The sequence below is a fragment of the Delphinapterus leucas genome, chromosome 19 (assembly GCF_059928025.1).
Source record: "Delphinapterus leucas isolate spDelLeu-1000000601 "Yukka" chromosome 19, BTC_Dleu_Yukka2, whole genome shotgun sequence".
In the NCBI taxonomy this organism is placed as follows: domain Eukaryota; kingdom Metazoa; phylum Chordata; class Mammalia; order Artiodactyla; family Monodontidae; genus Delphinapterus; species Delphinapterus leucas.
This window is the reverse complement of record NC_143147.1, coordinates 44,988,703-45,005,909: the sequence shown is the minus strand read 5'-3', so window position 1 is coordinate 45,005,909 and position 17,207 is coordinate 44,988,703. Positions and strand designations below refer to the sequence as shown.

At 41.2% G+C, this 17,207-nt stretch overlaps 1 protein-coding gene and 1 pseudogene across 6 annotated transcripts in view; one reads left to right on the top strand and one right to left on the bottom strand.

Annotated features, from left to right (window-relative positions):
• Positions 1-17,207, top strand: part of AP2B1 (adaptor related protein complex 2 subunit beta 1) — a 124,590-nt gene that overhangs the window by 82,175 nt on the left and 25,208 nt on the right. For all 6 annotated transcript variants that reach the window (XM_089901057.1, XM_089901052.1, XM_089901053.1 and 3 more), the window contains one exon: positions 1,781-1,910. In XM_089901057.1, coding sequence (XP_089757183.1) covers positions 1,781-1,910 — 130 coding nt within the window. The remainder of the gene's footprint in view (positions 1-1,780; positions 1,911-17,207) is intronic.
• Positions 6,108-6,820, bottom strand: LOC115803543 (glutathione-specific gamma-glutamylcyclotransferase 1 pseudogene; annotated as a pseudogene).

Sequence of the window (17,207 nt, the reverse complement as noted above, 5' to 3'; positions counted from 1 at the left end):
TGCGCCACCAGGGAAGCCCAAGTTTTTTATTTAAATAAAGTTTACTTTACAGTTTTTTCCTTTTAATGTCTTCTGCTTTTTGTGTTCTGTTTAACAAATCTTTGCCTGACCCACAGTTACAATTTTTTTTTAAATGTTTTTAATAGACGTGTTAATAGATTTAGCTCCTACCTTTACCTTTTAGAATTTGGTGAGATAATATGTGTAAAGTAAGAGTCAAAGTAAACTTTTTTTCCGTAGTAAGTCTTGAAGTCAGATAGTATAAACCTTCCTACTATGTATGTTCTTTTTCAAAAATTGTTTTGGCAATTCTCGGTCTTTTGCCTGCTGGAATTTTGCTTGAGAGTGCAGTGAATGTGCAGATCAGTTTGAGGAAGAATTGGCATCAAACAATATTGAGTCTTCTAATCCATTAGTATAGCATATCTCCCCATTTATCTAGGTCATCTTTAACTTCTCTCTGCAGTGTTTTATAATTTTTCGTGTACAGATCTTGCACATCTTTTGTCACATTTAAGTGCCTTATAGTTTTGATGTTATAGTGAGAAGCATATTTTAGTTTTTGGTTGTTGCTAGTATATAGAAATACAACTGATTTTTGTACATTCAACTTGTATCTTGAAACTTCATTAAACTTACTCATTAGTTCTAGTAGCCTTTTTTTAGATTCCTTATGGTTTTCCACATAGATAAATAATGAGAGCAAGGTCAAAAGGGCAAAAGGGTTTTCTGACCCATAAATGTTGATACCAAAATGAGTGATGTGTCTACTCAAGATCATTTCTTTATTGCATTTGGGACTCTAAAGCGTAGTTTATCTACAAAAAGGAAAATGTTTCTTCTGCTAGTCTGTGACTCTTGAAATTGATACTACCTATATAAACTCAATAATTATTTTATAAATATTAAAATCCCATCTTCCTTCCTGAGGCTCATTAGAACATAAATTCATTATAAATTTATATCATTAAGTTGTTTATTTGTTATACCTATGGGCCTACTTTTCCCTTTCTGCTCCATCTTTTTAAAATTGTATTCTTATGTTTCTGAGACATAAGACATGTCTGTCTTCCCTCATATATTTTTGGGTTTTTTTTGTAACTTCAGACTCAGGCTTTTCCCGTCTCTTTACTATTCTTGTATTATTATTAGGCAGGCTTCTCTGAGAAGTCAAACTGGTGGGTACTCACTGCCTGCCTTAGGCGAAGTAAGTGGCCAGATTTGAGTCTACAGCTTATCCTTTGGGGTGTTGTTTGGAATGTTTAAGCCAATCAACTCTGCTTTACTTAGACTCGCTCTTTCCCAATGATCGTATCCTGTGTAAGTAAATAAAGAAGAAAGAAAATGAGAGTTACCAGTAAATCATCCTCTGGTCTGATCAGGCAGGTTATCAAGCAAGTGAAATAATATCATTATACTTTACAAGGTTGGTATTCTTAAGTGTTCTTTCTCCCAAAGATTATCTACAGGAAGATGTGTAAGAAAAAGATGCTTATCAAACCTGTCCCTCTAGTGGCATGATAAACATAAGAAACTTTCAGAATCAGAGCATTAGCAAACCAGTTCTGTGCTTATGAATGTTTTCTCCGTCCTCAAATCTTCTTAATGGAAAAAAGAGGTTATGTTGTAACTAGTGTTACAGCAAATTAAAATTGGGCACTTTAGTGCCTGCTATTCCTTATGTTTCCTTCAAATGGAGTAAAAAGCCATTGAAACCTAAAGACGTGACTAAATCCTGCCTCCTGATTAACCTCTGGGATTTCTTCATCCTCTCTCCTAGCTTTGGTGTCATCCCCAGCACTCCTCTGGCCATCCATACACCACTGATGCCAAACCAGAGCATTGATGTCTCCCTGCCTCTCAACACCTTGGGCCCAGTCATGAAGATGGAGCCTCTGAACAACCTGCAGGTTAGACTTTTACTTCACTCAGGGGGTACAGGTTTATGTCTTGCTGATTTTATCTGTAAAGCAACCCCTCTCTTTCTTATATTAGATTTGGTCATGGAATAGGGTTTGAAATAAATCTGTGGAGAAGACTTTTATTTTTCATTAAAAATACACACAGAAGTCACTCATTGACACAAAGTTATTTTCTTTTTACTCAACAAACAAACGTTTCAAGGTGTTATGTACAAACTTTTTTCTTTCTTAAGACTTTCATAGGGAATTTGAATGTCACAAGAATAGATTTCAGTAGAGCTGTGTGGAGGTCATTTTGAACACACAGCCATAAATAGTTGGGTTATCTGCATTTAAATATGATAAGTGTGTGGTAAGTGTAGCAGCATCTTAGAGGAGCTCAGAACTTTATGAAGTTTATAAGAGCCTCTCCATCTTGAAAATACTGAATTTTTAGAATGCTTAAGGTCCTAGCTTAGAGTATCGTTTCGTTTTCACCACTTTGAATTTCTCTTGAAATTTAAGCCTTCTGGGGTTCAAGCAACATGAAGGCAGAGTAGTAAGCATGTAAGCTGAAGCTGTAGCAACCCTCAAGGGATAAAATACAGATATAAGCCCAAGAAGTTGAGGGTTTTAATGCTCACAAGGACAGAAGAGACAACCTTGGGCTGACCTGAGATGGGGAACTGTAACTGATCCCTGCACAAAGCTGAGACCCTGGAAAGGCAAGTCCCTCAATGAAAGGGGAACTAGGAAAAGATTTCCACAGGGGCAAGTGATGAGAGAGTTCTCTTTGACCTGGGTTCTGGGCGACCTCTTGTGAGAAATCCAGGGCCCGAATTTATACTGTGTACGTGAAGAATTCTCCAAACCAGTAAATTAATGTAAAATTGGACCAGAACTGGTGAAACCCAGGGTACCTGGCAGAAGCAAATGCAAAACGGCCTTTATGCAATGGTTTTGAACTTTAAGGCCATCAGGACTCCCATCTGAGAAGAAAATTTCTACTGAAAGTCAGCTCACAATTTAACCAAAAAAAAAAAAAAAAACAAGAGGGAAAGGTGCACTGTGACTGACAGTCAGAAGATGGAACAAAGAGGATTGCTATCCCCTTCTATCGAGAACTTGAAATGATAGAATAGTATGAATGAGACTATAAAATATGTTTCACATGATGAGCAAAATATTTCAACCTTCCACTTTCCAATCAAGACAGGTGGGATCCCATTGCTCAATCTCCTGGAAATACCAGTGTGGGATACTAGTACTTATGGTGAGACATCAACAATAAAATTACTTAGAGTTGAAAGTAACATTCTCCAACAGTTTAAGTACCAGTGCACCAAGCCTGCTTGCCAGTTGACTAACTACCTTGCTGCCTCAGCAGTTGACTGCTTCTTTCTCGGCAAAGGGTGTAATGATTTAGAGTGACAATGAGTGAGTCACAGTATAACTTGGCTCAGTCTAGAAGAACAAAACAAGGATTTCTGTGCAGAAGGAATTGGCTCTGTTGCTATAATGAGACTAATGTGTTAAGGGGCTTTTCCAGCACAGAATCCTAAAAGAAACTAACTAACTCAAATTTACATCTCCTCTCTTTTCATTGAAATCTAACCTCCTGTTGGCCCACAGAGCCTCAAGCCAGATATTTGAGGACAGTCAGCATGGGTGCGAGAATGCTTTACTTTAGAATTAGGAAAGGGAATTTGGGTCACAGAAATGAGGGCAAATTTCCTACTCTTAAAACCAAAAGGAAACGGTAAATAAATAAATGTCAGTTTACTTCCCTATTTGCATTTCCATTTCACATTCAGTGAAATGAACATCCCAAATAGGAACCCTCATAAAAGAAATTGAATCTTAGTCCAAACCCCTCCCTCAAAAGTATTGTTATGATATTAGGACTAGCAAGTTTTCATTTTCACAAACGTGACATTATAAAAAACAATCTTAAAATTTTTCTATCTAAGCAGAATGTAATAAAGCAGTTTCCATCTGTAGTCAACTATTGATTCTCCATGTTTTCCCCATGGATTCTTTTCTTGCAGGGATGTCATAATAATGGCTATTTTCTCATTAATTGGTATTGCCCAATGGAGAAAATAAGCAAAAACTTGAAAAGAGGTGAAGTTATTTTTCCCCGCTGTGAGCAGCTCTATTTAATGTCTGCTAGTGCAAGGTGAAACTAATGACTAGCTTAAAGTGGTGGGCTACTTTAGATTTCAGCTTCCATTCTGCTCTTGTCCTAGTATGAACAAAAAGAATCAGATCTTAACTTCAACAAGCTTAGACCATAAAGATCCAGATAAAGCCAGGTAAAGATTGATTGGCATTTAAATGTTATGCAAACATAATGTTTAAAGTCAAGAGCTCATGCAGGAAAAATTAGTACTTTTCTAGTACTCCAGACCATAAAATCAGGAAAGAAAAAATGGGGTTTAGGAAATGAAATTTTGAAAGCAGTGTGAGTTTTAGCTATTTTGGCTAATTTGATATCAACGTAGGACAGATAAATCAAACCTAGTCGCCAAAACTCTAATGTAACATTTAGTACAAAAACTTTTCATTAAAAACATCGTCAAACTACTTATTGGCTTATAGTCTTTTTGAAACATTATTGAAAGACACTGTTCCCTCTTAAAATGTAAAATAGGTTATACCTTAGATACCTACTAGAAATTGGAACCTAGAAAATTTTTTCAGCTGTACTAATAATGTTGGTTGTAAAAGCCTTTGTGAATTCAACTTATCAATATTACACAAAGTAAAGCTTAGCTTGCCCCCGTTGGGAGCTTCTCTTGAGTTTATTTATATCATATAATTATATTCCTTAAAAAGAAAAGAGAATTGATCCCCTCTATTTAAATAAAACAAAAACCTTAACAAATGTCTAAATGAATTTTCTCTGAGTTTTCTCTGACTTTGATATCCTCGTTTTTCATTTCATCTGTGTCAGTTGCTTAGAAACATTTTCCCAATATACTCCTTCAAACTTGCTACCTGGCAGCTGACTGCTTCTTCAAGTCAGTGTCTGCAAAAAGACAGTAGAACGATGATATAACACGTGTTCATCCCAATCTTTGTATAGATGCTGTAGTGTTCTCACAGCTGCTTGGCCTCCTTTTTCACCAGGCTGTAAACTCTTGTGAGAACATGGATAGCACCGTTCTTTCAAATTTTAATTTTATTGGGATTATAAAACTACAACTTAGAGTCAACTAGTTCTGTAGTTAAGCTAAGAAAAACCCAGTCCCCAGCCTTCTGTCACCACTTATGGCCGTCGTCTACATACATATTTCCAATCCTCCTGTTTTCCTGATAGAGCTGTCTTAGAATTTGCTTTAATCAGTGTTCATTGTTTATGTCATTATGATTATATATACTCCTCATAGCTGAGCTATATAGTGTGATGATTTTTTTCTCCATAAAATTTTATATAAGTAATTAGATATTTGCACATGAATACCTGTCTTCTTGTTTAATTTTTTTTTTTTTAATGAGATCAGTTTATGGATTATAGTATGGGACAGATTGGGAAGGTGCCAGGACCTATAGTGATGAGCTTCCCAGGAATAGACCAACAAACAGACAGGAGTAGTCCAGACAGAAGGACAGGGCAACAAAGCCAAATGGGTAAGAGGCCTAGGCCCAGCCTCAGCAGCTGTGTCTGGCCTCCAGATCCAGCTCTGCCCTGGGGACCTGGGGGATGAGCACGGCTGGCAGGGGCCTCAGCTCTTGTAGGGCCCCCTCTCCTCACTCCCTCCTACCCTCACCAGCAGGCTGGGACCTTTGACGGGTGTTGTTTCTGGGGCTAGGGAATGGTTGTTCTGGAGTCAGGGGCAGAGGGTCAGGGCTCTTGGAGGCTCCCTGGGGAGGTGGAGGCCTGGGTAGTATGGGGATAGCAGCAGCACTGGGGGGAATCTGATCAGGCAACAGGCGCCTGGGGTGGGGCACCGCTCAGCAGGGCCCCTATATCTAGGGCAGGTCCCCTACCCTGCCCACCACACCAACATGGTGCAATAAATAAAGTTTCAAGTAGTAAGTCAGTGTCAGGTAGGAGATCTGGGGGCTGGCAGACAGGCAGGGGCTTGAGAGAGGCCCCAGTCGGCCCACCAAGTGTTCTCAGTGGGCTCCAGCTATATCAAGTCTGTCTGTGTGCACTGGAGTAGGGACCTTGCCCCTGTGTCCACGTAGGGGCTCAGCCCCTCAGACCAGTGCCAAAGCCTGCTCAGTGGGGCAGAAGCAGGGCATCATGGTGCCTACAGCATCCACGATGGCTGCCAGGTGCTCATCCTGTGCCTGGGGCCCACAGAGCTGCCTGAAGTCCGCCAGGCGCAGCAAGTACTCAAGGCTGTGGCCAGAGAAGCCTCAGCAGGCCAGGATCTGCGTAGCGATGGCCTCCTCAGGCGCAGGGCCCAGGTAACCAGGGTTCTGCGGGGTGGCCACGTAGGCCAGTGCCTTGAGTGGTTGGTCAGGGGCATCTTGAGGGCAGAAGGTGACCTCCTTGGTATCATAGCCACCAAGCACTGCCTCCCACACGTTCAAGTACTTCAGGGTCTCATTGACCTGCTCACCTTGCACCTGGTACGCCACACCCCAAATGCAGCCCTCACGATCTTCAGGGAGGGTCACCACACGACCAGGCATCTTGTCGCTGCCCCAATGGAAGGTGTCTCCCTGTCAGAGGTGGCCGCTGTAGCGGTGCATGAAGCCCACACAGCTGTCGCTGTAGGCGAAGTCGGGCCTCCACACCAGGGAGCCGTACCCGGAAATCCACAGCGCTTGGGGGCCGCCGTCGTCCTGGGGGGTGGGGTGTTCTGGGCTGCCAACTCCTGCTTCACGGTGCCGGCCACAGGACGGGCCTGGGCCGCCTCCAGGGCTGGTCTCCGGTGCAGGCATGGCAGGACCAACAGACGTACCCACCTGGCCTGGCACTGCTTGGCCGCTCTTGTTTGTTTAATTTTTTGTGTTAACTGTAATTCGTTCCCAAATTGCAGTGAGATCAGACCCTTCAAGATAGTCTTAATCGGTTTCACTTTCTTATAGTCTCCTTTTGGAGTCTTTTGACTGTGTCAGTCTGAACTGACTTCCTTCAACACCTGGAACTGTCGTCCTGGGATCTCCCTTCATAATAGCCCTGGGGATTCATTCCCTTCGCCTGTCTGGTATGTTGGGTCTCCTATTGTATTTTTCTTTCCTTGGTTTACTCCTTCATTTTGATGAAAAACATCCTCTAGTAGCTTCCTAAGAATAAGTATGTAGAGAATAAAGTTTTTGAGACTTCACATGTTTTAAAATGTCTTTTTTATCTTCACACTTGTCTGATGGTTTCTGTATATCATTCTAGGTTAGGAAAATAATTTGCTTCCTAGTGTGAAGCCATTCTGATTGTTGATCCTTTTCTGTGCCATGTTCTTTCTCAGTGAAAGCTTGTACGATCCTTTCTTTATCCTCCATGTTCTGAAATTTCACAGTGATGTGCCTTGGTGTGTGTGTCTCTTTTCACCCATTTTACTAGGTACTTTTTGGGCTCTTTCAATGTAGAAACTTGTATCCTTCAGTTCTGGGAGTTTTTCTTTTTTATAGATGTCCCTCCATTTTCTCTGTCTCTCTTATTGGAAGTCTTGCTATTTGAATGTTGACCCTCCTGGACCGATCTCCCTTTTTTTTGTCCTATTTTCCATCTCTTTCTCCTTTTGCTCTACTTTCTAATTAGAAACATTTTATGAAAAATTTTTAACTCTACAAAAGTAAACAAAATAGTGTAATGAGTCCCTGTGTGCCCATCATCTAGCTTCAATAATTATCAGCCCATAGTTTATATTGTTTCACCTATACCCCGTCCGCAGCATATTGTTTTGACGTGAATCTTAAGACATTTATATCATTTCATCTGTAAATATTTCAGTATATATGTTTAAAACAGATGGTGTCTTATTAAAAACATAACCACAATAATTATGTGCACATTAAAAAATTAACAAGAATTCGTTAACATCAAATATCCAGTCAGTTCTCAAGTTTTTAATTATCTCCGTATCTTAAACTTTTTGTTTGTTTTTATTATTAGTGTTGGTTTGAATCAGTAAAGTGCACATATTATGATGGGTTGATATCTCATAAGGCTTCTTAGCTACGCTGTTCAGTATGATAGCCACTAGCTACTTATAGTGTATAAATTGAAATTAATTAAAATAAAATAAAATAAAAAATTCATTTCCTCAGTTGCATCAGCCACATTTCAAATGTTCACATGGCTGGTGGTTACTAGATTGGGCAGTGCAGAAGTAGAACATTTCCATCATTACAGAAAGTTCTGTTGGACAGTGCTGATCTATGGGCACCCTCTCTTTTTCTTTTATGTTTGGCTTTCAGCAGCTTGACTGTTATGTACCTAGGTGTTTTCATTGTATTTATCTGGCTTCGGGTTCACTGAGCTTGGATCTGTAAATTGATAGTTTCTGCCAAATTTGGGAAAATTTTTTTTCCATTATTTCTTTAAATTTTTTTCCGCCTCAGCATCTCTATTCCCTCCTTTCAGACCTCCACTTACACATATGTGTAACCACTCGATATTGTCCCTCAGATCACTAAGGGTGGTTTTTAGTTATTGTTTTCTTCCTTTCTTTTCTTCAGATGGGGTGATTCCTATTGATCTGTCTTCAGGTATACAGACTCTCCTTTTATAGGCTACAGTGTTCTGTTAACATCCATTCAGTATAACTTTCATTTCAGATATTGTACTTTTCGGGACTTCCCTGGCATTTCAGTGGTTAAGACTCTGCACTTCCACTGCAGGGGGCACAGGTTCAGGCCCTGGTCTGGGAACTAAGATCCCACAGGCCGCACGGCACGGCCAAAAAAAAAAATACAAACAACAACAGATACTGTACTTTTCAGTTCTAGGACTTCCATTTGGTTCTTGACTAAAATTCCCCATCTGTTCACTCAGGAGTGCAACTGAAGAACCCTGTTTCACAGCCTACTCTTCCTTTATTCAACTTCCACCCTTTGGCCATCCCTTGGGCCTATGGATATGCTTACTGACCCTCAGGAAAAGTGACCAGTAGAAGTATTTCAAGAAGGCCCTGGAAACAGTGTTAGGGCTTTTTAGCCAGGAAATTCTATGTGTTCTACCTGGGCATGTCTCTTTGGCCATGTGGATTCTTCTATACAGCGGTTCCGAGGAGGCCAGAGGAAGATCAGAGTATGGCCCTCTAAACCATGAGGGCCAGGTTAGGAGCTCCAGTTACCCGTCACCGAGGGTAGCTGGAATCCTCTATGTCAGCACTTTCATGTCTTTCTTTAGGGGCTGGCTTAATTTTTCAAAAAATTATCCTTGCCTCTCCTATTTAGAATATAAAGAGTGTCTACCAGCCTCCTGGGAGCTAAATTGGGAAAGAGGGCTGGAGAGTCTCAGCATTCAGTATATGCATAAATTCACTTCCTTCACCACCCCTCAGCCATGCCTGGCATCCCCTTCAAAGTGCCATCTATCTTACTATTTTATTTATTTTATTTTTTATATATTTATTTATTTTTGGCTGCATTGGGTCTTCGTTGCTGCGCACAGGCTTTCTTTAGTTGTGGCGAGCGGGGGCTACTCTTTGTTGGAGTGCACGGGCTTCTCATTGCAGTGGCTTCTCTTGTTGTGGAGCACAGGCTCTAGGCGCACAGGCTTCAGTAGTTGTGGCACGTGGGCTCAGTAGTTGTGGCACACGGGCTTAGTTGCTCCGCGGCATGTGGGATCTTCCTGGACCAGGGCTCAAACCCACGTCCCCTGCATTGGCAGGCGGATTCTTAACCACTGCGCCACCAGGGAAGTCCCAAAGTGTCATCTATCTTATTTTCTCTGAAAGAATCAATCTTTCAGTTTTATTCAGGGGCTGAGGGGCTGAGGTAGCTTAGAATGGTGGGGGGATCTAGGGCTGTAACAGTTTCTTGATCATCTTCCTTTTAACATCCCCTACCCCCATTTCCCCTCCATACAGTTCCAGAGGCGCTACCAGTCCTAAGCCTTTGAGAATTCTGTGGTATTTTTGCTAACACCATTTTTGCTAACAGTTACCGAGATTTTGTTGCAGTTGTATTTTCTCTTCCCCGTCTTTATGAATTTATACCTTTAAATTTTTTCCCTTTAATTATGGCAGAATTTCTTCCAAGAGAAAGAAAATTTAAATGTGATTTTCAGTCTACTATCTTTACCTGAAAGCCTGATGGCACCTTCATAAAAATTCTTCTTTCCTTCTATACTACTTTATGGTTAGAGGTTAACCTATGGATAAAGAATTGGTCCTTTGGTGTATATGGTTTTTATTATCTATCTTTGTATCCCCTTTATACCCCACATAAGTGTAGTTTAATAAGAGGATGGATATTAATTAGGGAAAAGCCATAATGTCTTGGTTTTTTCTTTAAATGTCTCTTCTCAAACAAGGCAGTATTCATCAACTGTGTTCATTTAACCTTTGAATGATTAGGGCAGGAAGTGCTGAGGATGCTAGCTGCAAAGGACACAGTCTTACAGTCCCATTTATTCATATCTTTAAGATCTTTGTCAGCCAAAAGGGTTTTTTTGTTTGTTTTGTTTGGCTGCATCAGGTCTTAGTTGCGGCACCCGGGCGCTAGAGTGCGGGCTTAGTTGCCCCACAGCATGTGGGATCTTAGTTCCCTGACCAGGGATCAAACCCGCATCCCCTGCATTGGAAGGCGGATTCTTAACCACTGGACCATCAGGGAAGTCCCCCAAGTTGTTTTTTTTTTTTTTTTTTTGCCAGTGTATGGCCCTGAGAAAAGTGTGTCCGTTGCTACTCCTATATTGCAGTCCCAGCCTGTGAGACAATCAGTTTCAGATGGTGCCTGTCCCTAATATTTCATGTCTTCCATATGTCTGTTCACACTCAGAAAGCCCACAGCTGTAGCTATTGTACCAGAAAACTGGTAAATGCTGCCAAACGGAAGACCTTTTCAGCAGCTTCCATCGAAGGAAGCAAACCAGCTTGGCATTTACTGACTTTTCTTGACTGTTGTGCAAGCCAAACAACCTCAGTATTAAAGCCTCCTTTGGTCTTCCGGGATCCACAGTTGAGGACAGTGCACTCTGATTGCTTTTATGGAACCACATGCTGCTTGAATAGACGTTGAGTCCTTGAAGTGGTGGATCTTAGGAGAACTATAAGAGATTCCCAGGTCACAGATAGATCCAATGCTGAAAATAACCCCTGTAGACAGGACAGAATCTGAAATATTCCATTAGCAGTATGTAGGTAATGGTTATGAAAGATCTTGGTTATGAAAGATGAAAATATTTTACCACCAAAGAAAAAATTGTTTTTTTCTGATTGCTGCTTCAAATTTGATATATTTTTCATGTCACATCAGGACTATAAATGTTTCTTTTAATCTCATCTGAGAAATAGGGTATCTTATATACTAGATGTTCCTTTTTCACTAGGTTGGCCTTAGTAAGAACCCTCTTTATCCTTTTTGTCTGGATAATCAAGATTCTGCTAGACAGTATCTTTTGTCTTTCTATAACCGGAACTCAACTACTGGCTTCTGGGACTCTCTTTTAGGATATGTTTGTTTTTTAATTTTTATTTATTTATTTATTTAGGCTGCGTTGGGTCTTCGTTGCTGCGCGTGGGCTTTCTCTAGTTGTGGCGAGCGGGGGCTACTCTTCGTTGTAATGCAGATTTCTCCTTGCGGTGGCTTCTCTTTGTTGTGGAGCATGGGCTCTAGGCACACAGGCTTCAGTAGTTGCAGCATGCAGACTCAGTAGTTGTGGCCTGCAGGCTCTAGAGCACAGGCTCAGTAGTTGTGGCACACGGGCTTAGTTGCTCCTCAGCATGTGGCATCTTCCTGGACCAGGGATTGAACCTGTGTCCCCTGCATTGGCAGGCGGATTGTTTTTCACTGCGCCAGCAGGGAAGTCCCAGGAATATGTTTGTTAATAGCGACGGCCCTGCTTGAATAACCACACATAAGCAGTAGATAAGAATTCTGTATTCTAAGGGACTTCCCTGGCAGTCCAGTGGTTAAGACTCTGTGCTTTCACTGCAGGGGGTGCGGGTTTGATCCCTGGTCAGGGAACTAAGATCCCACATGTGGCGTGGCCAAAAATAATCTGCCCTCAGTGGTAGGAGACAGTTGTTCCTGAAACCCGGAATTCAGTTCGTAGGACACCCAAGCTTGGGAGCTAGTCCCTCATTGAAAAGAGCCTGTGAGCTAAGGTTACTCAAGTAACAGAAGCCCATGCTGAGAATCTTGAGCAAATGGTAATAAATTTCACAAAGTAGTTCTACAGGGTAATAGAACTTTTCCTATCTCGAAATTTAATAGACGAAATTGTGCATTTTCGTCTATTAAAATCTCAGCCATCTTTATATCATGATAGTAAGTCAGGAGTTGATGATGAAAAATGGAATTAGTTTTGTATTTCTGGTTTGATAAATGATTAGAAAATAGATTGAATCATGTGATCTTTTTTGCAGTAGGGGACTTTAAATTCTGAATAAAAAGTCGGTACTTGTTTCTAGTATTTACGTTCTCATTATGGCTAATAATTTTTACGCAAAGCCTTAGGGTGTAATAGGTTGGAATTAAAGGAAACACCCTGGGATTTTCCTAAGCTGGATTGAAGCCCACTTGAGAGCCATATCTTGCCCTCATTCATGTTGTTCTTTTTATATTGCTATTTTGCTATGGTGTCATGTTCAGTGAGATAGGAAAAGAATTTCTTTTATTCACAATTTTTTAATATAGAGGTTATACATAGGTTTCATGGTATTGAGGTTCATACATGTTGAAAATAAAACTTGAGAAAAGCTTTGAGCTGTATGAGTGTGCAGACTGAAAGAATGTAAAATCTCCTGGTTGTAAGGATGACCTTTAATATTGTCTGTTTCAAACCCTATTTCTGGTGGAATTTGCCTTGTATTAGCTGTGATTGGAGCCTCAGCATCTACATGAATACTACTAGTGATTTACTACCCTAAAATGGCCCATTCCATCTTCCTAAAACTCTCTTAGGAAGTTATTTATATTGAACTAAAATTTGTCTGTCTTTAAATTCTATCTGTAGATCCTAATTCTACAGTTTGAGGTTTTATAGAACAAGTTTCTCTCTGAATCAAGGTTCATAGGGCCTGAAAATCAGTCAGGTGGGCCTATAATGAAAATATACTCAGTCTGAATTCATTTTCCCTTTTATTCCACTTCAGGAAGGCCTAAATTTATGGAAGGACATATGTTTGTGTGTTCTGCAAATAGATACCAGTTTTATTGTTCTAATTAAAAGAAAAAAAACGGTTAGAGGTGGAGACACTGGGCTTCCCTGGTGGTGCAGTGGTTAAGAATCCGCCTGCCAGTGCAGGGGACGTGGGTTCGAGCCCTGGTCCGGGAAGATCCCACATGCCACGGAGCAGCTAAGCCCGTGAGCCACAGCAACTGAGCCTGTGCTCTAGAGTCCGTGAACCACAACTACTGAGCCCACGAGCCGCAACTGCTGAAGCCTGCGTGCCTAGAGCACGTGCTCCACAACAAGAGAAGCCACCGCAATAGGCCTGCACGCTGCAACGAAGAGTAGCCCCCGCTCACCGCAACTAGAGAAAGCCCGTGTGCAGCAACGAAGACCCAATGCAGCCTAAATAAATAAATAAATAAATGATATTTTTTTTAAAAAGAAAGAAAGAAGTGGAGACACTGGTAAATGTACTTAGACTCAGTTACAGTTTGGAGACAAAGGAAAACATTATTTAATTATTTTTGAAAAGTGTGTGAATGAATGGTGGTCCTTAGCTTAGTGGCAACAATCCTTTCCAGGAGCCATTGAAGGAGATGGAAGGCAGATACTCCAACTATGAAAGCACCAAACTTCTCAATTCCATAGCTCATGCTGTGCTTCTGACAATAGTTTCTGCCCCTTCTGTATATGACCTGATTCCCCAGTAAAACTGCCCAGAGATAGCATCTGTGCACAGTGGGCTACCCATGTACCCAGTCATCTTGACAGCCACCTGTGCCTGCCTTTTTGTCCATGTTGAGGTTAAATAATATAGTGGGCAGTACATAGGCACACCTGTGAACCCTCTTGATTTCTAACTTGCTATAAACTAATCTGTGTGTTTACCACCTAGAACCTAGATTAGATTCTAGATCAGTTTCACCTCAGGATTTTAAAATGAATAATATTCATTCACTCTCATTACTGAAGTCTGTTCTTCTGTTGAGTTTTTACTGGGTCTTCAGTCCCATGATATACCAGACTGGGGTGTGGAATAGCTGATAACTTTAACTGATAGTTTACTAGTCCTGCCTTCACCATTTTGTGACTCAGTACTGTATGTACGAAATGTATTTTAAAGTTTAACAGTAAGCCCTGCATAGCAAATAGTTCATGCTGTTGATGTATTCTGTGTACTCGTATTCTGTGTATTCATAGTATTCTATGGTGCAACAGCTGCAACCAAGGGCACGTCACCCAGTCCTAGCAAGGTACACAAATCTGTCATTAAAGGGAAAAAGAAAGATCGTGCCTTTAGGGTGAGAGCCTATGTAGGTCGGGCAGAACCTGTTTAAGGTAAGACCTTGGGTTTGGGGAACTTATCTGTCTGTCAGGCTGAAAGGCCTGTGAAAATACTGCTGGCTCTTTCTGGCAGCTGAAACTGCATAGAGTAATTCTGTTGTAGGCTGCTGGAGGAGGAGAGCATTAGGGGCTTGTGATTAATTTGGTTAGCATTTGGTTACTTACGGGTAGTAACCAGATTGGTCAGTATAGCACGGCAGGTGGGTTCTGTATTGACAGAAAGAGATCAAGTACGCTTTTTGCTGTAAGTTTCTGATTTATTTTGCCTAACATGTAAAACTTGGAGGAAGCTGCCTGGAGCAGGAACGGATGCAGTATATCTTAGCATTGTTTTCCCTTGACCCTGTGTTCCTTTTGAGGCACACAGCTGCCAGTGACCCTCTCTACCTAGGTATGGTCCTATCAGAGTTGTGGCAGTTGCTTAATTCTTGCTGTACCACTGCCCTGTTATACATGGGTTTACATCGCCAGTGTGGAACAACTGGCATTGATATTTTTTCTAAGCGGAAAAGCCCAAGTCCTAACAATGGTCTACAAGTCCCTGTGTGATCTAGGCATGCCTTCCGCCTCCCCCTTACCTCATTGACTTCATCTCCTTCTCCTCCCCTCACTCCACTGTAGCCACACTGGCTTCCTCGTGGATCCTCAAACAGGTATACTGCCCCCTCAGGGCCTTTGAATTGGCTGTTTCCCATGTCTGGAATGTTCTTTCTCCCAATTGCCATATCTGCATGACTCATTGCCTCCTTTAGGGTTTTGCTAAAGTAGGACCTTTTTGATTAGGCCACCTCACTCTACTCCCAGTATTCTTGATTCCCTTTACCCTTACTCTCCCCCAGAGCACTTATCCATTTTAAATACTGTTTATTGTTCTTACTCTCCTGCCCCCCCACCCCCCGTCACTGGACCGCAAACTCCAAAAGGGCAACAGTTTTTGTCTTTGTTTTTTTTCTGCACTGATTTATCTCCTAGTGCCTGGAACAATACCTGGCACACAATAGGTGCTTAATAAATATTTGTTGTTGAATGACCCTTTTTGCTTTCATTTAAGAAAGTGTTTACAAATATCAGGTGCATCTGGTTCTTGACCAAACTCAGCAAGGACATCTCCTCATCTTAGCAAACAGGGTATCCCTAAACACTCTGTCTGCCAGTTGTTTCTTAGTGGCTTTGCAGTCTACCCCCTGCCCCTGTTTCAATACCCTTTTACCTGGGTGGGTCTGGTCCTGATCCCAAGTTTAATCTGAGGACCTACAGTCACAGATTCATTTTCTCTCAAATGGGCAGAACAAACAGAAGCTGCTGCTTCCATTACTCTGTTCATTGATATTTGAAAAGGCAAGATCACAACATGTTAATGGACCCTATTTCCAAGACGGGCGATAACTAGGAAAATAGAACATGTGACTATTCTAACATTTGGGGAACTTATTCTGTTACTAACCTATGTCTGTGTGCCACTTCAAAATAAAAACAACTTGTCACCACACAACTATTAAGCCATTATCCTAATTCCCTCCGACTTTTTTGTATCATATTCTCAGAGTAAATTTGGAAGCTTAAGGATGCTCTGTGTGTGTCTTGGAGCCCCAGGGAAAACCAGAATCATTTAGCTGTCTGACAGGAAATGGAGCCGAGCAAGCCCCTTTTTCTATGAGACCAGAAAGAAGCCTGACTTTTTTCTAATTCTGATGGATATGAAGTGATGAGAAGGCAAGCTTTAAAAGGAAGGGCAAAAGGGTTTGCCTTCTGCCAGTAGATGATCATTGTATCTTGTCGCTCAGTTCTTTGCTTTCAGAAAACAGTTTTTTCAAATAATACTCAAAACAGTCTAACTTTTGCCTTTAAAAGGGAAAAAAAATTTTTTTATTTAAAAAGGTAATGGTCTAGCATGTCCCAGTTCCAGGTTTTTCCACCCTTCCTATCAGAAGAGTTTGCTTTGGTGGGAATGGGTGTGATTGTTTATAAGTTCAGAGGTAAGCAGTAAAAAGGGTGGGACTGCTAAACTGAAATTCACTCTGGGGTGAGGTGTCACTATGCTGGCACTGGAGGTTGTGCTGGGACTTTAAGGGTGTGAGTTCAGGCTGACTCTGCAGTTCAGATGGCTTTAGTGGTGGCTATGGGTGGGCTTCAAAAAGAAGCTTCATGAAAGACTGCCTCTGTCCACAGAGGCAGTCTTTCATGAAAATTGTGACCTTTCCACTTTTTTTCCAAATGCCTTTGACGGAGAGGGGGAATTCTTTTTTAAAGCAATACTTGAGAGTCTAGCTTAAGTTGCAGAAGAATTACAGAATTTGATTCCAGTAGTTCTAACCCTACTGTGCTTTAGGGTTCTTCCAGTGTACAGCCTTGGAGACTATCATTCTGATATACTCCTTCCTCTTCTAAACTAATGTCTGTGTATATATACCACTTTACAATGTTAGTCTTCTCATTGCTGTTCTGGAGATTTAATCTGCCTACATTCTAATTCATGGTGTTAACTCTGTGGGAGGCTTCTGAGATTGAGATTAAGCAAAACTGCATGACCGAATGGGGACTCCAGGAGGAGTCATAGTTACATCAGTTTCAGTATCTTTTGGTTTCTCTTCGCCTTTCAAAACAGGGCCCACCAAGAGAGCTTGTCTCTTAGGTTCTCATTGCCATTCTTTTTTTTTTTTAATATTTATTATTATATATATATTTTTGGCCGCGCCGTGTCTTAATTGAGACATGCAGGA